Raw genomic sequence first — 20,492 nt, 5'->3', positions numbered from 1 at the left:
GGGATTAAAGGCATATGCCACTGTTGCCCAGCGTTAACTTTCATCCTTAAGACCTCACAAACTTCAATACTTGGCTTATGCGACAAACACTCAAATAATGGGCCATCTTTTAAGAGTTTTCCAATGTCCAAGAATCATTATTACCTTCTTCAATAGCACTGATATAGTTTGATGCCCTCATGTTGCCAACCTACGCAGAGTTCAGAAGAATCTTTGCATGAAATCTTAAGTAACTAGTTATATTTAAATTAAGCAAGGTAAATGAATGCCATAAACTACCTGGGAATTTCTAACACCAGATCTTAGACTTAATTTTGTGTGTGCTTGTGCTTACCATGGTGCTCTTGAGGTCAGAGAATAACAGAGTGTCTGTCCTTGCCTTCTAATTTATCTGTGTACAGTTTCCCTGCTTTGTATGCTAGGGTAGCCAGCCAGAGCTTCCAGGGATTCTGCTGTCTTCCCCTCCCTGTAGGAATACTGCGATTACAGACTTGTAGGATGCTGTGTCCAGTTCTTACATGGGTGATTCAAATTCATATCCTCAAGCTTGTATGGTGTTTATCCACTGAGAAATCTTCCCAGTCTTAGACTTAATTTTTTAAAAAAAGTATTTGTATCTTCATTGCTGTGTACATGGGTGTTTTGCCTGCATACACATGGTAATGTGTGTGCCCAGAGCTCATAGAGACCTGAAGAGGGTGTCAGATCCCCTACAACTGATGTTACAAATTGTTATGATCTGCCACACAGTTGTTGGGAATCAAATATAGTTCTTGGCAAAAATAGCTGGTTCCCTTAACTGCTAGTCCATCTTTTCAGGCCTCCAAGAATTCTTTTAGAGACAGAGTTTCTCTATGCTGCCCTGGTTGTATTGAACTCAAAGAGATCCTCCTGCCTCTGCTTCCCAAAGGCTGGAATTAAAGGTGTGTGCCACCACCGCTCGTCTAGGCTAGATTTAATTTTTTTCTTTTGGTTTCTTGAGACAGGGTTTTCTCTGTAGATGAGGCTGGCCTAGAACTCACTGAGATCTGCCTGCCTTTGCCTCCCAAGTGCTGGGATTAAAGGCACGTACCACCCCACTCAGCTAGACTTAATTTTTTTGGGGGGGGGATAACATAAAATAGAAACGGAATTTATTTCTCTAGAAGAAGCAGATATTCATAGCTGGGGCAACAACTTTGGCAACAGAGGCTGATGGAAACACATCAAACAGCAACAGAGAAGAGCAGGGGTCAAACAGAAAAGTAGTGGTCCCCTGGGTTCTTCTTCCAATCCGGGGCCCTGGGTCTTGTCAGAGAACCTGGTTCCTCTTTCTGAGCCACTTCAGGGTGTCCGCAGGTATAAGTTCCTTGGAGTGGTCAAGACTGCAAGTTCACAGTGAAGCCACAAGTCACATTCTGTCCAACACTCCAAATGCCTACAGAGGCTCCCTGGAAAAGAGGGCAGCCCTGAGGAGGGCCTGCTGGATGCTGGCCTACCCTTCTGTGCAGCCAACACATCCTTCTTGCCCAAATCAAGCTTGGCTTCCTCAGTCTAGTCCTCCAGGGCAAAGTCTGGGGTATACTCTAGCCAGTAGCCCAGCCCTGATCTTGAGCCAGAGGCAGGTCATACACAGGGCCTGCCAGGCAGCTTCCTGTCTTGCCTTCACAAGGCTTCTTCCCACCACTTGGTTGGGACACTGAGGGCTGAATAAGGTGTGCAGAACAGTGTTGGGTGAGGAAGTGAGGTGGGCAAATGGGGCTCCCAGTCTCCTGTTTTGTCCACTGGGAACAACAGGCAGTAGTGGGTCCTCCAGTCCTGAGATGGGGCATCTCCCCACTCTTGTTCCACAGGCAGGAACAAGGGCAGACCACTATTCTGACAACAATCAGTGTTTTTGGTAGGCAGGGACCACAGGAACCCAGAAGGTGGCAGCCAGCTTGCTCCAGATGCCAGTCAAACGAGTATCTCTTGTACTTTGTAGCACTCCATCCATGGCTGAAGACCCAGTCCAAAGAGCTTCTCCACCATCTGGATACTATCTGCTGGCCCTGCAGCCTCTTGCCCATCCCCTGGGCAGCCCCTCTGTGCCTGCCGAGTAGTGGCCTGCAGGGCTGGTGGCTGAGCCCCTGGGTTGCTGTTATTGGTGGAGAAGTTGGCCTTTGGGTCTGAGGCAGCCTGAGACATAGATCGAACAGTGGCAGTGGGGGCTAGGGTATTGGGTGGGGGCAGCATCAGGGGCACAGGCATGGAGGCTGGCTCTTCGGGGCTCTGGGCCTCTTGACGGAAGTACTGATAAAGCTCTAGGTAAGGAGGGTGCTCAGGCAGCAGGTAGTAATGAGTACTGCTGACCTTCCTGCCATTGTGAACAGTGGGCAGGATACAGGGGCCAACCTGTAGGCCAGGATCCTGGATCACTTGTGGGGTGGCATACTTAGGGTCTGAGGCAAAGCTTTGGGTGGTGGGCATGGTCTTTCCGGGTGAGCTAGGGAGCCGGTGTGGTAACAAAGAACTGCCAGGTGGCACCAGGGGGCTTGGAGTTCTTGAACCTTGAAGGGATAAGGGTTCCCAGGGAGGCATTCAGGGAGGGGAGGCAGGTCTAGGCCACCGTTTATCTCTTCTTCACCTGAGGGAACTGGAGATAGCTCCACGCATGGACATGTGGGCTGAGGGGGAATAAGTACCTGGGGTGACACCTCCTGGGATGGGGGAGGGAGTCAGTTGGCCAGTGGGGACCTGTAGTTGCTGCATACACTTCTGCTGCAGTGCCTGGAAAATCTCTGCAGTCTGGGCTGAGCTGGGTGGTTTGCTGCCACCCTAGGGTGGAAGAAATAGGTTGTCCTTCAGAGCAGGGAGCCCTGCACCCACTAGTGAGCTGTTGATAGGGCAGACCTCAAAGTCATCCTCATCTTGGGCCACAACATCATTGGCAGGGGGTAGGGGCAATGGACGAGCATCCCAGTCTACAGGTATGGGATGTAAAGGTTGTGGCAGTGCCTGTGTGGGGCTCTGTAGTGATGTCTTGTTCAGCAAGGAGCAGGCATCAATGGCCAACTGTGTCAAGGAGGTTACATAGGACCATAGGCTCCTAGCCAAAGTAGATGAGTGTGACCTCACCTCCAGTGCTGCAGCCTGCTTTGGTGCTGGCACTCGGCAGAGGGCTTTGCTAGCCATAGCCCTTAGGGCAGGACTGACTTCCTTAGGCCCAGCCTCTTGAAGTAACTAGACAAGGGGTCTTGGTTCTCATTCACAGGCAGACTTAATTTTTAAAACATTCTTATCCAAAATCTCAATGTTGAACTGAATAGACTACATAATCACTTCTTCCCTAGCAGATAAACTTGCTCCAACAAAGAGTCAAAGCATATAGGTACAGCTGCTCAAAGGGCAGCAAAGGATAACAATGCAAAGTTGGCTTCTTTGGGTCTCCCCTTTAGATAAACATCTACCCTTACCAGAGAATTTGTAACAAGTTTCTGCACCGTTCTGAATCTCTTTCCCCTTGCTGACCCAAATTTAGCCAAGTGCCTGGACCAGAGCAGGTGTTAACTAAGTATTCTGAGTCAGTGAGACTTCTGAGTACTATTTATTTTCTATTTTCCAGCTATAATAGTTAATGCAGTAAACAGAAATTTTATACCTACCAACCAGTGGAATATCTATTTTAAGTGAAATATCTCAAAGGAAAGAAAATAAACAAAACTAGTATGTAGTTAGGTGACTCATTAGAGAATGAGGAATATACTTGTGACTCACAGGCTATCAGTAAATCATGTAACCACAATGACTAATATAAAGAAAAAAATTGTTTTCAGAATCTAAACTGCCTGAATTTTGGGGTAAAAGGAGGGTTATCGAACAAGCACAAAGAGCGATAGTAACTTTTAACTTTAAAAACTACTGAAACGGAGGTTGGGAGCCGTGATTCTGAAGTCAGACAGTTCCAGGCTAGATGGTAGAGAGACCATGTCAAACAAAACAACCATTAAAACTACTATCCATATTAGTTCTAGTCCTTTAAAGATGCTGCTGTAAGGTCAGCTTATATTTGTATTAACTGTTGTCCTCTATTAACAGCTGCTACAGAAAGGCTTCCAGAACACCTTATTCCCACAAATAAAAAACCCCATCAAAATCTTGACTTTATACATTACTTTGTAACTTTTAAATGACACTGAATTAAAAACAATTTTTCTGAAGAAAAAAAAAGACGCTAACTTCTCGCTCAAGTCTTTAGCTACAGAATCAGGTGGCGGTGTAAAGTGAGGTCAGAAGCACCATCTTGCACAAGAATCACATCTTGGCTTCCAGAAATTTTCATTTACAGAAAGACCATCAACCATTTCAAACACACAATTAAGATTCTGGTCTTAAAATCCCTATGGAGTTAGATGTGTCAACTTCCCTTGTGTAATTCATGCAGCTGCTCCATTTTTCTATTCATTCAGTCACAAGAAAATTGATCTTTCCAACAGATTGATTAAAATGATCTCCTCAAGCATCCTATGGCACTGAATCTAATTAGTGAGCCAACTTTTGGGTAAAAATATCAATAAACTAGATGAATGTAGGACATACGTTTTCCTCCACATTAAACGTCAATGTTTCTTTTCAAAAAAAAAATTCAAAAGTTCAAAATTAACAATACAGTTTAGTCAATAAGGCAAAAGACAAGAATCTCAGATTTAATATCTAAAGTAAATGCTAAGATCGTTATTTACTTACGATATTAAAAGTGACCTTGAATTTTGCCTTTTAAGTGATTAGGAAACCCCAGCTGGAACTATCTGATTTGGTATTTTTAATAGTGGAGTCCTAGCTTTTCTCCACCTGGTAAAAGGCCAATGGGAATAGGGTTAAATTTAGGCCTTATGGAATTAACATATAAACACCATTCTCTCTCTTACTTTCTTGTTTAAGAGTTCACATGTTTTACTGTCCAGAGTCCTTGGGCTGCAATCTTCAAAATGTAAACACCTAGAGAGTTGACAGTGTTCAGGTGATCCATCAGTAAAGTCAGCTGTAAGCATTTCATATGTAGAAACTGATCCAGAAGAGAATGAAAACTAAGTGAGGATTAAAAGCAGTCTTTTCTTCATACACATATTTCTGTGGGTATTATTTTCTAAACCAGATTCTGGCAGCATTAGCTGGCCCACTCTCTAGGCAGCTGGCTTCCCCCACACAATGTGCTACAAAATATCTTTTCAATCACTTCAGGCTTCATTGGTCCTCAAATTTTTAACGTCAGCTAAAAACATAAGTAAGCTTTTCATTTTATTTTATTTAAGCACAACACTCAGAACTAGTTTAGAAGCTAGTCATGTGCTGTTTTGATCTTAATAGGAGGCCACTAGAATATTTTGCAGAATTCATTGTTTTCCCAGATTTTTTTGTGTGTAATTATACTTTAAAGGATAAAAAGGAAAGATCCTCAAGTATTCTGCTAAATAATAAAAGTATTTGAAGTCTTTAAGTAAAATCTTGATTTTGCACTGTTAGGTAGAAGAGGGGCAGACACGTCATAATTCTACACATGCACTCAGTCTTGGTGTGAGATAAAGCACCAGGAGTCTGTAGAACAGAACTTACATATGTTGCCAAGGCAAGAGGAAGAGAAAGCAGCAGAGGAAAAGGGAGTTCTGAGCAAGGAAAAGACGATGGGGGCACCACAGGAAGGGTTCTAAAAGAAGACCAGGATGATAGGGGGAGCAGTGGGGTTATGTCTACTAAATTCTCAAAACTTTGAAGCTATCTTCCACTCCTATTATTTTCCTCATTCCCACAAAGAAGTAGTTAGAAAACAGGTAAGGCCTTTTATAGGAGACAATTCTGATGTAACATTTGTTTAAGAACAAGGCCAACAAGATAATTTGTTACCTGTCTATGCCAGGCATCATCAATGAGAAACACAATGTCAATGCTTTTAGTGGTAACATGGATGACCTCAACCATGAAGAAACACTCAGAACACATACTGCTAACATCCCGTGACCTGAGTTACATACCCATTTGCACGAAAATTCCAGGCAGCTTCAACAACTACTTCACAACAGCACAAGCTACATCTCTTCAGAGGCTTTTTCACAAGCAAATTACAGATTTTTTTTTCAAAGAAAAGTTTCACGTTCACTATTTGTATATTTATCTACTCCCAACATTTATGGAAATTGTTCAACCTACCTTTAAAAAGTAAAACTCTTGCCCTTTAAAAATGTGTCATCGATTACGTTTCTCAGTGTTATGCTATTAACCTCACTTATCCATAAACTGATTTTTATTGAATAATTTCACATAGTACAGTGATTTTTAGGGATGTATATGTCACACTACAGCACAACCGACAAGGTCTTAAGCACCACTTTAGAAAAAAGTAATTTAAAGGGACACTAACATCTGAATTTCAGTCTCAGGAGCACTCACTTTCTCTATGGGGTAGACAGCGATCACAGAGGTGTCAGCTTATATAGCCGTGTGACAAATACCTGTAAGCCAGTACAGTGAACAACAGGACCAACAGCAGAAACGCTCGTGCTTTCAGAAGCCTAGCAGAAGGCAACCAGGTACTTGAAATTCAAAGTCTGTGGTCACATTTCCTAACATTCTCATTCCCCACACAGCTGCTACAATGGGTGTAGCATTCCTCACAACGGCAGTTGTGAGAGAGAGAGATTATAAAGTACACTGCTGATTAGCCATGTTGGTAAGAAGAAAAGAAAAGACTAAAACTTTATCAAAAGTATGTGGGATTGTTAGATCTTTCCGGAAACATCAAGGTTTCATGTTTGTAACTATTAAATCTCTTATTACTGAAATTATTCAGAAAAATTAGCTGTCACTGCAAACCAGAAACTCAGTTACAATTCTTTCTCCTCCCACTGTTTTTACAACAAGCTTTTAAATAAGGGGGTGATTCTTTGGGAAAGCACTCATGCTTTATAAAAAGAGACAGACTCATTAGTATTAATGTTAGAAAGCCTTTAAATTCCTCCTTTGCAATCTTTTTTTTTTTTGTATCAGTGAATTAAAACTATTTTCCCTTACTGAATAAATCAGACTCTCCAGGGCTGTGGCAGAATGCCTGACACAAACAACTTAAGGAGGTAGGATGTATTTTGCTTTCAGTACTCCAGGCCTTCATGCAGGGAGTGGTAGGGCAGCTCACCTCATGGAAGAAGGAAAAGGAAGCCTGTGCTTGGAAACCACCCGCAACCCTCCACTTTTATTCTGCCAGATTCCTAGTCCAAGAGATTGTCTTCCCCTAGTCAGTCTTTTCTAGAAACATCTCACAGACATAACTGGGGATGTGAATCACTTATCTCCCAGTCCTTCTATATCAAAAACTAACCATCTCATTTCCTGCATAATTTTATACATACATGTGTTTTAATTTTAGTTTCTGGAGACAGGGTCTCACTGTGTAGCCCTGGCTGGCCTGAAACTCCAGATATCTACCTGCCTATGCCTCCTGAGTTTGGGATTAAAGGTGTATGCCACCATGCCTAGCCCAATGGCTTATATTTTTCAAAGTTTCCCCTCTAATTTGACTCTCACAAACTTGGGGGCAGTGTCTAACAAGCAGACCTATATAGTGGAAGGCTTTTAGCTACTACCAGTAAAATGCGAGTTGATTTAGAGGTTACAAGTTGAGTTCTACCCTAGAGACAGAAACTTGGTAAAACAACAACAACAACAACAACCACAACCACCAGTCAGTATTTCAGTCTTGTATTTCCTTTGTTAAAGAGAGACAGAGACAGCAAGCCAGTGCTATAACTCATCTGGAGTTTGCATCAATGTTCTTAAGAAAACTGTCTTATCAAGTAGCCCAAACAACTACCAACTCATCAATTATTACCATGAGTCTTAGTCATAAGAACCTTCATTTCTCATAAGGTAACCAAAGTCATCATACCACCTACTATTAATGCTCTGGCTTAATTCTTTAGTATGTTAGTAACAAAAGTTGGTTATAATCTAAGTACCATGTGTTAAGGCTATTGTATAAAATTGGCCATTATCACTTCTTTATAACTAAAGGCTTTAGCTATACCTTTCCCACACATTGCTAACTATATAAAGTCTAATTTTTAACACACGAAATAACACAAACATGCTTTAAAAATTCATTTATAGCTTATCTGTACAGTATAAATGCCATCCAGATCTTGATTGAGTTCATAAACTATAAATATAGAATTATCTATATTCTTCTGTATAAAAGAAAATTATTTTCTTATATTTGTAAGTAAATGAGTGCCCATGGTGGTCAGAGGACAGCCATCGATATCATTTTTCAAAAATCATCTACCACTGTTTTGAGGAACAGTCTGTCATTGCCCTAGATCTTGTCTAGTACAATAGGTTGGTTGATCAATAAGCCCTGGCGATCCTCCTGTCTCTCTGTCTTTCCAGTGTTGGTATAACAGTACCACCACCACACCTGGATTTTTCAATGGTTTCTGGAGACTGAACTCAAGTATTTTGAAAGTACTTTATCAACAGACCAGCCCAAGAAAAATCATTCTTGACTTGCTTCTGCATGAAAGTCTGGCCTTTCTTTCATTTATAAATATGAGGGTACTGGTGAACGGTATCTGTTGGGTGACTATTTGTAAGCACTTCTACCAGCTAGTTAGTTTGGGCTGACAGATTAACTGCTGTTACTTATTTCATTCCCAGAAACTCCTGGAAGATCCAAACAAGCTGAGCACTTTTTGTGAACTATGTTAGGTATCAGACACTGACTGCCCACACTCAGTAGGAGGCCCAACAGTGAATATTAAAGATTAATGAGATTTTCAGAAGTCTGTTCAACTATATGGTATTTTCTTTAGGAATGTAACACTGACGTTATAACAACATAATAGAAGTATGAGCAATGTAAAATTGTCAGCTTAATAGTTCCCCAGAACTAAATAACGTATAAAAGACAAAAATCCATTTATCTTTTTGTTTGAGGTTGAATTATACCTAGTATTTTAAATATATTAAATATCATTCATCATGACAACAGTGATTTCCATGGCCATCTCTTTCCTTTTGTAAGAAGGGTTTCTATGTAGACATAGCTTATCAATAGGAACCAGAGTCATTTACGTAGATGCGGGGACACACATTGACCTTCAGATGCTGGGTGGAGGAAGTATCTCATAAGCACACTCTATGAAAACAAACCTAACGACTAGAAGACCAGAGTGGGTCTCTGACAGAGGTCTAAGACCAAGGAACAAGTGGGGCTACCACACTGATGGAACTAAACTACTAAATTTACCATTGAGTTATAAAACTCATGGAGCTGAAAATTTCAAACATAAATACAGGTATTACTATATAATAATAAAACTGATCTAAGTAAATCTCTAAACCACATCTAGTTGCTGAGCACTTTACTGTCTTGGGGTCAGGGAGAGTCCAACACAAATTCAGACGTTACATTAGATCATGTTAGTCTCTTTCTAATTCTAGATTTCATGATTCCATTTATGCTAACGTGTCTTTGAAGATATACATCTAGGGATTGGAGAGATGGCTCAGGGGTGGACAGTACTTGCTATTCTTGCAGAGGACTCAGGCTCAGTTCCCAGAATCCACATATGGCTGCTCAAAACCATCTGTAATTCCAGTTCTAGAAGATCTGATGCCCTCTTCTGGTCTTTTGGCACCAGGCACACATGTGTCGTACATACATACAGGTAAGCAAAACACTCATACACAAAACAATAAAAATAAATTTAAAAAATTTAAAAAGCCTGCATCTAAATAACAAAGATGCCCTTCAACAATAGAAAAACACAGTATTTGCTTTAGATTTAATTTATTTTAAAAGCACCTACATCTATGGAATACTATTACTTAAAATGCAAGCCATTCATCCATTTCCCTGTGTCTTCTTTCATTATTATCATGGGAATACTAATTAAGAAAAACAGCTAACGAAACAGCCCCATCATGAGCCACAAACGAAACTCTCATTACCTTAGAGTCAGAGCACCCTCTACCTCCTTTCCTACTTCAACATACTATTTCTTGTAAGCCAAACAAAACAAAACAATGTGCCTCTGTAGAGTTCTGAGCTAGACAGCAAATACCTTTGCAGCTGCAGGAAAAAAAGCAAGTTTTAGCTCTTTTTTCCCTCTAACTCTTTGGTGTCAAAGTTAAAAGTTGTAACATTATTAATACATGTCTGACTTCCTTCAGGAAGGAATCATCTGCAAAAGTACGTTGTCTTATTTTACGTTCTTTTATTATTCGGTTAGAAAACTTGTTGCTCATTATGCAAATCTCAGGGGGGGGAGCGGAGGAAACAAAGCTCAACAAACAACAAAATCAAGTGGCTGTGCCCTGTTGAGGATGCCAGGCTTTTTGTCGCTCTACTTGAAAGTAATGTGACTTGTCTGTGAAGAGTGCAGCTTCAGCAGTTCCAAATGAATCACAAGCCTGTGCTCCATATTTTCTCTTTTGTAAGTTTAATGTATTCAAGCAACACTGAACTGACAATTTAAATAACTACATTTTTAAACAAACGAAGCATTGATGTTAATGTATGAAAATGGTCCAAACCCCTGGGAGTCTTGGTTCCCACCATTGTTTATTCTGACAACAGGATATAATTGCTTACTTACTTGGCAGCAAATTTAACCATCTGCTTGCTCGCATGGTCTCCCACAGCCACAAGAGCCTGGACATTAAACTGCTGCTGCCTCAGGACTAAGAAGCACTGCTTCCCTGCAGGAGACACAAAGAATATGGGACATTAGGAACATATTATTTCAGGTTTTACAAAGGAAAAAGCTTCTCTACTTTAAAATTAGGTCAAAATTTAAATACTCATCAGGTATATGCACGTGTTATTTATCAGCTTCTACAGCCAAAATACCCACACTTACCTGACAAGCTTTAACACCAGTTCCTATGAATAATAAAAAATGCATCTGACAGGTTTCTTTTGAGAACATAGGTAAATTACCAATTTACACAGAGAGATACATAAATCTAGAAGATTATTTTGTAACACTGAACAATTACAAGTTGTTTCAGATGACTTTCACCAATCAACAAATAGCTCCTATATCCTACTGGCATAGACCCTGAGCTAACCACCACGGGAGCTTCAATCATGCAATCACAAGTGCTAAAAAAGTGTTTACGAGTCAGACTACAAGTGCTCTTTGGTGGTGGTCCATCCACAGAGTTCTTCCTACCAAAGAACATTTTACAGAGCACATAGACTAACAGGCTAGGTCCTTTCACATTCCATTTTCCCAGTTCCTTCTCCTCTGTGATAGTCACACATTTTAAAACTTTAAGCAATTTTAGTTTTTTCAATAAAACACCATTTTTTAAAAGTCCTATAACTAGTTTTATTTTCACATCTTGTGGGTCTCTTGCTCCCCGTTCTTTTTTTTTTATAGTTTATTTTTATTTATTTATTTATTTATTTATTATGTATACAATATTCTGTCTGTGTGTATGTCTGCAGGCCAGAAGAGGGCACCAGACCTCCTTACAGATGGTTGTGAGCCACCATGTGGTTGCTGGGAATTGAACTCAGCACCTTTGGAGGAGCAGGCAATTTTCTTAACCACTGAGCCATCTCTCCAGCCCAGCTCCCCGTTCTTTTAAAGAGAGCTATCATTTCTTACTCTTAACCTGAAAAGTATTACTATACACCCTTGTGCCATACATCCCTCTCCCTCCAAAGCAAGTCATTTTAAGTCTCTGATCAAATTCTAGAAACCCACTTCCTTATAAAAATGAATTAATCTTTCCAAGACCACTTTTCTCATCAGATTTTCTTATGAAACATCACAAGCCTATGGTTTTTCATTATTCTATTATGTTAAATGTTAGCTTGCCAAAAAAACAAACAAAAAAAGGAAGCAGATAGCTACTATTTTCATCACACAGTATTTTAAAATGTGTACCAGAGTACAACCACAAATTTTAAAAAGACAGGTTAGTCAGGCATGGTGGTACACACCTTTGATCCTAGCACCTTGGAGGCAGAGGCAGGTGGATCTCTGTAACTTTGAGGCCAACCTGGTCTACATCGCTACAAAAGAAAAATAAATAAAAAATTAAAAAAAATTAAAAGGCAGGTTAAAGGAAAAGTCAAAAGAGCTATAATCTATTGGTTCTGCAGTCACATAATCAACAGATTTTTCTCACAAAAAAAGATATTACTTTCCTGTTTTACAGTATGATTCAGATACATGTTAAAACTAAACAAATTCAAAGGCATTTTAAGGTACTGGATAATAAAAATTACCCCTGAAACTTGCACATCATCAAAACAACATTATCTAAGTATACTACTACAGAACCCATAGCTGGATTTTGTCCCACTTAGAACACAATGCAGCAAGAAATGGAAGGTGTGCTTATATAACCCAGGGCAGGCTGAGAGGAAACAGTATTTTAGCTGCTGAAGTGGTTCAGACAGAAGCAGCTCAGTCCTCCCTGCATTACAAAGTTAGCCAGCAATAAAATAGCTCTAAAACAGCACAAAGACCCTTAATAAATGGAGTTCTGAGGGGCGTACAAAGGGTCAGTACTAAGGATTAACAGTCCACCTAATGATTTGGTTGAATAATGATTTCAAAACCTGTTGTTTCATTTATTTGGTTGGATGGATTTTTCGAGATAGGGTTTCTCTGTGCAGCCCTGGCTGTCCTGGAACTCACTCTCTGGACCAGGGATGAGTCTGGGATTAAAGGTGTGGGTTACCAGCTCCCGGGAAAAATTTGAAATCTGAAGGTCAAGGTTCATATCCTATTGCTTCTACAAAGTGGTCTCAGAAAAACTATTAAATGACTGTAGGTCTCTGTTCTTCATCTGCAAAATGGAGACTAGCACACTTCTCGAAGGTTTAGTTTTCTTTAATAATTTGAGGAATACATATTTAAAGTCAAGGCAGAGTCCCTTAACATTAACCACTAATTTTTTACTGTTAACAACATTTCTAATATTGGTATCTTATTTGAGGACTGCATCATTCCTATTTTGCAGATGGATAACCATGTACAACTTATACTGGATGCTGAGAATATGAAGATAAATATTCAGAAGACATTTTCATGAAAAGTGATCACAAAAAAAACCCCACAAAACCCAAACAAGGTCGGGTGGTGGTTGCGCATGTCTTTAATCACAGCACTCGGAAAGCAGAGGCAGACAGATCTCTGTGAGTTTGAGGCCGGCCTGATCTACAAGGACAAGCACCAAAGCTACACAGAGAAACACTGTCTCAAAAAACAAAAAACAAAAAAGTATAGTAAGACTGATTGTATAGGGGAAAAAACTACACCAAAATGTGGTTAGTAACAACTGATGAAATTACAGGAATTCTGCTCTTCCTATCTTTCTATAGGCTGGGCATGCTGGTACACACCTTTAATCTCTGCACCCTGCCCTGTGAAGTTAAGCCAACTTTATCTACATAACGATTTTCAGGACAGTCAGGAACACATAGAGAAACTTTCAGAAACAAAAGAACCACTATAACACATACAAACACACCAAAAACCCTTTCAATAGTAAACAAAATCTTTCCTAACTAGAAAGGTTTTTTTAAAAATATGTATATGGTACATGCGCTTGTGTACTTGCCTACATAGACACACGTATGAGGCCAGAGGTTGATGATGTCACGATGCCTTTCCTCAATAGCACCCTCTCCAACACCGCCCCGTCATGGTATGCACACTGAAGTCAGAAGACAACCTGTAAGAGTTGGTTTCCTACTTTGATCATGTGGAGTCCCAGGAAAAAACTGAGGTTGTCAGGCTCGGTGGCAAGCACCCTCACCCACTAAGTCATCTTGCTGGCCCTCCATCTTTTATTTTTGAGACAGTCTCTGAACCTGAAGTTTGCTGTTTTGACTACTGTCCAGCAAGCCTGGAAAAACCCACCTGTCTTCACCTTCCTCACCTCAGTGATGGGGTTACAGATGTATGCCAGGGTCTGGCTTTTAAAGGCAGTTCTATGGAGCTGAACTCAGGACCCTGTGTTTAGGTAGTAGGCAGTTTATACACTGAGTAGGTCAGAAAAAAGACAACAACAACAAATTTTTAAAAATATCACACAATCATAGACAAGGCACAGAAGGAAAGTCAGGGCTAATAATAAAACTGAACACATTCAAAATGCCACCCTTGGGGGACTGGGGGTTGCATTCAACATACAGAGTAAGGAAACTATGGAATTTAACACAGAAGGAAACATGCATCCCAAGATCTGACACATCTACTATTGAAAAGAAATCACGAAGGACAAAGTGTATTTTTTAAAAAAAATATTCCTTAATTTATTAGACACAATCCTAAAAAGTAAGCCTCTACTACAAAAACAAACAGGCCACAGACCTGTGATGTGGGATTCCCCTATGTACGCTGTGAATACTATTGGTTAATAAAGAAACTGTCTTGGCCTATGATAGGGCAAAAGAGTAGAGCTAGGCAGAGAAAACTAAACTGAATGCTGGGAGAAGGAAGGCAGAGTTTAGAGACATCATGTAGTCTCCAGAGGGGAAAGATGCGAGCTGCCAGCTGGGGCCCACGAGTCTTGTAGTAAAATATAAAATATTGGGAATGCATTAATCCTAGATGTAAGAGCTAGCTAGCAATACACTTAAGTGATTGGCCAAGCAGTGATTTAATTAATATAGTTTCTGTGTGATTATTTTGGGAGTCTGGGAGGCCGGGAAACAAACAAGTGGCCTCCTACTACAGACCTGAAAGAAGGTGGTGAGAGTTGTCTCTAAGCACACTCTGTTCTAATCCTAGAGTACACCAGCACAGAAGCTGCCACATTTGTAGAGCCTAAGAAGTAAGAATGGGGTTACAGAGAGACTCTAAGTGGAATCTAGTCAAGGGAGAATTAACTGAATAAAGCTGGGTGTGGTGGTACACACCAATTAATCCCAGAACTCTGAAAGTGAACAAGATAACCCACAGTCAAGGTCAAGGACACCCTGGGCTACAGAAGAACATCTCCAAAACCACACAAAACCCCAGACAATCAAAAACCCAAAACAACAACAAAAAAATCAGGGCAAAGAACCTCACTGGCAGAGCATGCTCAGGACCCAGTGTGCTCCAAAAAGAAAACCAGTAAACAATGGAAGTACTAAATAATACAACAAAGGAAAAACTACCCTTAAATCAATAGAACGGGCTGGAGACAGCTCAGTGGTTAAGATTCCCTAGCTGATTTCCCAAAGAATACAAGTTTGAGCCCCACCACCCATGTGGCAGCTCAAAATCACATTTAACTCCAGTTCTAGGGGACCTGAACAACAGTTAAGAGGGTTACTATATAAAGTTCTTAAGGATTTATGAGATAAGAACATTGAAATCCTCCCCATCAAAAAGCCAGGTAATAATTAAAAATAGGTAACATGAAAGAAAAAGAGAATAAATATAAGGAACAAGATGTTACTTGTTATGAGCATAAGAGTAACGGAAGTTGAAGCAAATGATGGCAACACATTATTTACTTCTCACATGAGACAATTTTTTTTAAACATTTCTTATAGTTTATTTAACTTTTTTTATTTTATGTGCATTGGTATGAAGGTGTCAGATCCCCTGGAACTGGATCTTCAGACAGTTGTGAGCTGCCATGTGGGTGCTGGGAGTTGAACCCTGGTCCCCCGGAAGAGGAGTCAGTGCTCTTAACCACTGAGCCATCTCTCCAGCCCCGAGACAATTTTTTAAAAAAAGAATATTTAATGCTTGGTAGAATTAAGTACAAAGCATCCTACTATAGCTGGTAGAAAGTAAACGTGACTAAAACTAATGAAGGGCGGCCTCGCAATGGGCACGATATAATTATATTTTAGTTAAAATTCTTAAATAAAAACAAAATAATGAAAACTGTATCTATCAAATATACCCTGTAATTTTTTTTTAAAGCTTAAAAATAAAAAGACTGTCTAGTCAATACTTTTTTTTTTTTTTTTTTTTTTGGTGAGATACGGTCTTACTATGTAGTCCTGGCTATCCTGGACCCTATAGACCAGGCTGGCCTTAAATTCAGATATCTGCCTGCCTCTGCCTCCCATGCGCCACCACACCCAGCTCAATAAATACACTTCTTAGGATGTATATTAAGAAAATTAAATATGTAAAAGGTCATAATGACAAAGACATTCATAACATTACTATTCACATAGAAGAATGAAAACTATTATTACTCACTCCATAAGTTTGTAGGTTTCATTAACTCAGCAGGTCTACATGCCACTCCAGAGCTAGTCTCCAAGTTTTCTCTGTTAGTGTTCCTAAATACTACAGCTTTAAAGATAGCCTGCTCAGAAGGATTCTGAAAACCCAGAACAGAAAGTCAATACTGGTGTCTTGGCAGAGAATGGTTCACTCAAACCATCCCCACCAGTATTTATGAGACCAAGTTCTTGCCATGTGCTGACAAACACAATTGTTCTTTCTTTGGTTCTGGTGGCGACAGTGAGGCCATGATTTGCTTAGTTCAGCATTCTATAAAGCACTGTCCTACATACAGTAAGAAAACCAGGAGCAGCACATACTATCCTTTTTTTTTTTCTCTTGAGACATGGTTTCTCTGTAGCTTTGGAGCCTGTCCTGGAACTAGCTCTCGTAGACCAGGCTGACCTCAAACTCACAAAGATCCGCCTGCCTCTGCCATCACTGCCCGGCCCTATACTATCCTTCTGTATAAAGTTAAAAAACAAGAGCAATGTGTGTGTGTATGTATGTGTGCGCGCACACATGCCTGGGTTTGAGTCCCAGCACCACAAACAAAACACAATAACTCAGTGAATACTTATATGCACAGATACGGCAAGATTAAAGAGGGGGTTATAAAACTAGTATTATAAAATTGCTGACTCAAATACACCCTTCACACTCAGGTTCATGAAAATTAGTTTGAAATATTTATGGTTGATTTTCTACTTACTCCTTACATTATTTTTATAATGAAAAGAACAGGGTGGTGGTGACATATGCCTTTAATCCTAGCACTCAGGAGGCAGAGGCAGGCAGATTTCTGTGAGTTCGAGGTCAACATGGCCTACAAGAGCTAGTTTCAGGACAGGCTCCAAAACTACTACTCTCTCGAAAAACCAAACCAAACAAACAAACAAAAAAAACTGGACAGAAGCATGACTTGGGTGTGACAGCTTCTAGCCTAGCTGAAGTACAGATCCTACCTCAAGGGCTCAGTGATAGAGGGGAGCACCTGATGCCTTCTTTTGGCATGCCAAGAGCAGATAAAACTTGCACAAACACATACATAGAAATAAATCTCAAAAACATTGTAAATGATATAAAAATTAAATACTGCTATACAGTATAAAAGAAAAAAATATCAGGTTTATCTTACAACAATTTTAATAATATATCATTTCAAACTTTTTTTTTTAATCTTTGATCAGGTTTTTATTCAAATAGACTGTCTCTATTTGCTCTATGGAATGAAAGAGATTTTAATAGATTAAGCAGCAAGCTTTTTCCTCTTCTTTAGTCAGTTTCTTCTCTACGGGCTTTTTCTCACCTGCTGGTTTCTTGGTAGCTGCAGCCTTTTGTCCTGCAGGCTTCTTCTGCTTCTTGACATCCATAGGCTTCTTTTCTTACTTTCTGCAGGCTTCTTGTATGCAGTCCCTTTCTCTGATTTGGCAGCCAGTGCCGCTTGATGTGGGATTTCCCTCTGTATGTTGTGAATACCACTGGCCAATAAAAAAACCGTCTTAGCCTATGATAGGGCAAAAGAGTAGAGCTAGGTGGGGAAAACTAAACTGAATGCTGGGAAAAGAAAGGCAGAGTAGATGCCATGTAGCCACCACTGGGAACTTTCCAGTAATTTACAGCCATGTGGTGATACACAGATTAATAGAGATGGGTTAATTCCAGATGTAAGAGCTAGCTAGTAATATGTTTAAGTGATTGGCCAAGCAGTGATTTAAATAATATAGTTTTTGTGTGATTATTTTGGGAGTCTGGGCAGCCGGGAAACAAACAAGCAGCCTCCTACTATAGCTGCTGCTTCCAGTTTTCTTTACCCGGAATTTGTGATTTCTGGCCTGGTGAAGAATGGTATTCCTGTGCATAGTCTTTGCATAAGAGTTCAGCTTCAACATGATTCTCAGGTTCTTCAGTGGATTCTTCAAAACTCTACGCTGAATCTTCTTGCATGGTGCTCAGAGGGCTCTTTGGATCTCTGGGCTTTTCAAGATTCTGCTAAGGTATGTGTTCATCATCTTGTGCATGGGACTGTTATAGTTACTCTTGAGGGTAGCATAGTGCTACCTTACACCAACTGCCATACAACTCATCTAACTTCTGGAAAGCACTTTCGGTCCAAATGCAGAAACGCCCCACATGCCCACCAGGAGCAAGTTTCAAAATGTTCAGCTCTCTGACATTAAGCAGAGTAATACCAGGGATGTTTCTGAAGGCTTTGATGATACCATTATCTTCATTACAGATGATGCAGGCCCCCCTGGGCTGGATATGTCATTGGTTTCTCATTTTGCCTTTGCCAGCTCTCATTCTGAGAAGCATAAACCTTTCTGATGTCATTTCAAGCTTTAAGTTTCTTAAGCAGCTGAACAGCCTCCTTGGTTTTCTTGTAACCTTCAACCTTATCTTCAACTAACAAAGGGAATTCAGGAACTTCCTCAATGACCTTTAGATATTGCCAAAGCTGGTAAGGCTGAGGCAGTCAGGGGAGAACAGATGGTGTTATCACTTTTGAGTTGTGTTTCCTCTGTGGTGCCAAAGATGCCAGGTTTTGGTTGATGCATACATGTGGCCTCCCCGACACAAATTTCCAAAGGCACCCTGGCCAGAACAATGGGCACCACCACCTCCAACTCTTGGAATTCAAGCCACAGCTCTGCCAGTACCCCAAGACTCAGCACTGGTCTGATGACCTTCTAATTCACTGATGGCATGGGGCTGTCTGTTGTTTTCCCTCAAGCTGGGGAAAATAAAGTTCACAATATCCAGTCAAATGGGAGCTTTGAACACAGCTGGCAAAGTGACATTCTTGCAAGATGACTCCCCTTTTCAGAGTACACCGATATGAAGGGACGGGCACAAGCCATGACGGGGAGAGGAGAGGGCCATGCTCCTCTTAACCCGGCTGCTCCCACAGGAAAAGGTTCAAACTTTTTTTTTTTTTTTTGAGACCACCTACATACCCAGGCTGGCCTCAAACTGGAATCCCTATTTTACTGAGATTACAGGTGTGCACCACCATTCTCAGCTTCACTGATATATTTAAAGTCTGAATAGAGAAACTAGAGAGAGATGATAACTCAGTTGTCGAGAATGTGTCATAAGAGAATTTGAGTTCCACTCCCAGCATCCAAATCTGGCAACTCACAACTATGTGTAACTCTTTAGCTAGAGATCTATTGCCTCCAAGAACACCTGCACCTAAAGACACAAAATTAGAAAGGAAAGAAACCTCCACAAAACAACAAAACCCCAAATAAATAACAAAACAAAGAGACATGGAAGAGAAAAAATTTAAAAGCAGGGAGGAGAATAGGTCTGAAGTCTTGGTCCAGGCTTACACGAGCATGCATTTCCATCTTTCCATTAGCTAAACCAAACATGGGGCTGGACAGATGGCTCAACAGCTAGGAGCACTTGCTTTTTTCTTTTTTTTTTTTTCAGAAGAATAGATTTCAGTTTCCGGCACTCGTGTCACATAGCTTAATAAAATAATCTTAAAAGATTCACCAGGTATAGTGGTGAACATCTTCAATCTAGCAAAGTAGGTTGATCTCTGTAAGTTGAAGGCCAGCTGAATCTACATAGAGTTACAGGTAGCTAGAACTACATGGAAAGACCCTGCCTACAAAGAAAGAAACAAACAAACCAAAAAATAAAAATAATAAAGAAGTGATAGGCACAATAGCTCACACCTGTAATCAGTACCCATGTGCACATACCCACACAAATACACACATTATATAAATCTTTAACAATTTAATTTTAAAAGAGAAAAAACAAACAGTAGGCTCTCAGTCTAATGACAAAAAGGCAATAAATTACAATCTGATCATCTCTTGGTAGAATAAATGGCCCAAACTTTCACCAATATAAATCAACATTATTTAGAAATTTAAAACTATTAGTACACTTCTGAAAGTCCAACACCAATATTCACTTACTTAAGAATTTGATATTAGAATATACAAACTCTTAATAGACAAACTACCACTAATTATCCTTTACTCTTTAAAAGTAATTAATAGTAGAGGCATGGGTATAAAATGTCAAAAAATTTCAAATAATAGACTAAATATATTAATCTGTAATATAAAATACTTTAAAACACAATTTTAAGAAATGTTGTAACATGGGACACATTAAATAAGCTCTTCTGAAGAGACAAAGATGTCTTAGCTTTTACAATTCTGTTCATATTCTACCAATCACTATGAGACTGGACAAGCAGCTTGAGAACCTTAGTTTCCTCTTTTATACAGCAAATTAGCAGTGTCTATTTTGTCTACT

General features: G+C 40.0%; 1 protein-coding gene and 2 pseudogenes across 1 annotated transcript in view; all 3 read right to left on the bottom strand.

Moving 5' to 3' along the window:
• Dars1 (aspartyl-tRNA synthetase 1) overlaps positions 1 to 20,492 on the bottom strand; it is a 59,472-nt gene that overhangs the window by 33,911 nt on the left and 5,069 nt on the right. The window contains exon 4 of the mRNA XM_048430629.3: positions 10,605 to 10,707. Within this exon, the coding sequence (XP_048286586.1) occupies positions 10,605 to 10,707 (103 nt within the window). The remainder of the gene's footprint in view (positions 1 to 10,604; positions 10,708 to 20,492) is intronic.
• Positions 1,566 to 5,876, bottom strand: LOC125398300 (activated CDC42 kinase 1 pseudogene; annotated as a pseudogene).
• On the bottom strand, positions 17,450 to 19,107 carry LOC125398088 (large ribosomal subunit protein uL4 pseudogene; annotated as a pseudogene).

This window comes from Myodes glareolus, chromosome 5 (genome assembly GCF_982192425.1).
Source record: "Myodes glareolus chromosome 5, mMyoGla1.1, whole genome shotgun sequence".
Taxonomy (NCBI): Eukaryota; Metazoa; Chordata; class Mammalia; order Rodentia; family Cricetidae; genus Myodes; species Myodes glareolus.
This window is presented reverse-complemented; position numbering and strand designations above follow the sequence as displayed.